Here is a 2,500-nt window from a genome sequence, read left to right as displayed (position 1 = left end):
CTGATTGGCCGGTGTGTTTCCTGCTCTCTGATTGGCCGGTCGTGTGTTTCCTGCTCTCTGATTGGCCGGTCGTGTGTTTCCTGCTCTCTGATTGGCCGGTGTGTGTTTCCTGCGTTCTGATTGGCCGGTCGTGTGTTTCCTGCTCTCTGATTGGCCGGTGTGTGTTTCCTGCTCTCTGATTGGCCGGTGGGGGTCAGCTGACAGTGTACCTGGGGAAGCGGGACTTCGTGGACCAGGTGGACGAGGTGGAACCCGTCGGTAAAAAACCTGAAAAATCTCCGAGATTTGAAATGAAAATGAAATCGACTAAAATCCTGAAAATGTGATTTTTGTTTCAGACGGAGTCGTTCTGATCGACCCGGAATATCTGAAAGAAAGAAAAGGTGAGGAAGAGGAAGAAGAGGAGAAGAGGAGTGACGTTTGTTCTCTGTTCTTGATTCTGTTCTTGATTCTGTTCTTGATTCTGTTCTGTTGTGTTCTAGTCTTCGTGTCTCTGACCTGTGCGTTCCGTTACGGTCGAGAGGATCTGGACGTTCTGGGCTTGACGTTCCGTAAAGATCTGTTCGTGGCCAGCGTCCAGGTGTTCCCCGAGGAGAACCCAGAGGAGAACCCCAAGGAGAAGCCAGAGGAGAACTCACAGAACCCGCAGAACCCGGAGGAGAACCCGCAGGAGAACCCGCAGAACCCAGAGGAGAACCCGCAGAACCGCGAGGAACGCCGCCCTCTGACCAGACTCCAGGAGAGACTCATTAAGAAGCTCGGAGAACACGCACACCCCTTCACCTTCCAGGTACTCTCACTGGTCTGGTCCTGGTCCTGGTCCTGGTCCTGGTCCTGGTCCTGGTCCTGGTCCTGGTTTTGACTCTTTCTGGTTCTTAGATCCCTCTGAACCTGCCCTGCTCCGTCACTCTGCAGCCGGGACCTGAGGACACAGGGAAGGTACGTCTGAAGACCTGGTTTAGTCCTGGTTTAGACCTGGTTTAGTCCTGGTTCGGTCCTGATTCAGTCCTGGTTCAGTCCTGGTTTAGTCCTGGTTTTGGTCTGGTTTTGTTTCAGGCCTGTGGTGTGGACTTTGAGGTGAAGGCGTTTTGTGCAGAAAATCCAGAGGAAAAGATCCACAAACGGTAAGTCCTCTGAACCTGATCAAGACCCGGACTCTGGTCCCTGGTCTGGTCTCTGGTCTGGTCTCTGGTCTGGTCTCTGGTCTGGTCTCTGGTCTGGTCTCTGGTCTAAACCTGGTCTTGATGTTGGTCTCAGGAACTCAGTCCGCCTGGTGATCCGTAAAGTCCAGTACGCTCCGGAGAAACCAGGACCTCAGCCCTCGGCCGAGACCACGCGCCTGTTCCTCATGTCGGACAAACCGCTGCACCTGGAGGCCTCGCTGGACAAGCAGGTCTGTGTGACGTTCTCCTCACGTTCTCCTGATGTTCTCCTGATGTTCTCATGATGTTCTCGTTATGTTCTTGTGACGTTCTCGTGACGTTCTCCTGATGTTCTCATGATGTTTCATGATTTTTCATGACGTTCTCATTCTCATGATGTTTTCATGGTTCTCTTATGATGTTCTTATGATATTTCGTGATGTTCTTGTGATGTTCTTGTGATGCTGTGATGTTCCTCAGGTTTATTATCACGGAGAACCCATCAGTGTGAACGTCCACGTGACCAACAACACCAACAAGACCGTGAGGAGGATGAAGATCTCAGGTCAGGACTAAACCAGGACTGAACCAGGACTAAACCAGGACTGAACCAGGACTAAACCAGGACTGAACCAGGACTAAACCAGGACAACAGGACTGAACCAGGACTAACCAGGACTAAACCAGGACTGAACCAGGACTAAACCAGGACTAAACCAGGACTGAACCAGGACTAAACCAGGACTAAACCAGGACTGAACCAGGACTAAACCAGGACTAAACCAGGACTGAACCAGGACTAAACCAGGACTAAACCAGGACTAAACCAGGACTGAACCAGGACTAACCAGGACTAAACTAGGACTGAAACCAGGACTAAACCAGGACTAAACCAGGACTGAACCAGGACTAAACCAGGACTAAACCAGGACTAAACCAGGACTGAACCAGGACTAAACCAGGACTAAACCAGGACTGAACCAGGACTAAACCAGAACCAGACTAAACCAGGACTAAACCAGGACTGAACCAGGACTGAACCAGGACTAACCAGGACTGAACCAGGACTAAACCAGGACTGAACCAGGACTACCAGGACTAAACCAGGACTAAACCAGGACTAAACCAGGACTAAACCAGGACTTAAACCAGGACTAAACCAGGACTAAACCAGGACTAAACCAGGACTGAACCAGGACTAAACCAGGACTGAACCAGGACTAAACCAGGACTAAACCAGGACTAAACCAGGACTTAAACCAGGACTAAACCAGGACTAAACCAGGACTTAAACCAGGACTAAACCAGGACTGAACCAGGACTAAACCAGGACTAAACCAGGACTAAACCAGGAAACC

The 2,500-nt window shown here is 50.7% G+C and overlaps 2 protein-coding genes across 2 annotated transcripts in view; both read left to right on the top strand.

Moving 5' to 3' along the window:
* The window catches only part of LOC110175864 (beta-arrestin-1), a 34,219-nt gene that overhangs the window by 12,098 nt on the left and 19,621 nt on the right, over positions 1-2,500 (top strand). Inside the window, exons 3-10 of the mRNA XM_055159845.1 lie at positions 198-258; positions 339-383; positions 483-580; positions 692-790; positions 880-939; positions 1,057-1,124; positions 1,258-1,393; positions 1,623-1,707. Of these exons, the coding sequence (XP_055015820.1) occupies positions 198-258; positions 339-383; positions 483-580; positions 692-790; positions 880-939; positions 1,057-1,124; positions 1,258-1,393; positions 1,623-1,707 (652 nt within the window). The remainder of the gene's footprint in view (positions 1-197; positions 259-338; positions 384-482; positions 581-691; positions 791-879; positions 940-1,056; positions 1,125-1,257; positions 1,394-1,622; positions 1,708-2,500) is intronic.
* Positions 1-2,500, top strand: part of LOC110172305 (protein Atg16l2-like) — a 99,735-nt gene that overhangs the window by 84,502 nt on the left and 12,733 nt on the right. The gene's annotated exons all lie outside the window — the stretch shown is intronic.

The sequence above is a fragment of the Boleophthalmus pectinirostris genome, unplaced genomic scaffold (assembly GCF_026225935.1).
Source record: "Boleophthalmus pectinirostris isolate CB_2022bp ecotype Guang Dong unplaced genomic scaffold, ASM2622593v1 HiC_scaffold_2824, whole genome shotgun sequence".
Classification (NCBI taxonomy): Eukaryota; Metazoa; Chordata; class Actinopteri; order Gobiiformes; family Gobiidae; genus Boleophthalmus; species Boleophthalmus pectinirostris.
This window is presented reverse-complemented; position numbering and strand designations above follow the sequence as displayed.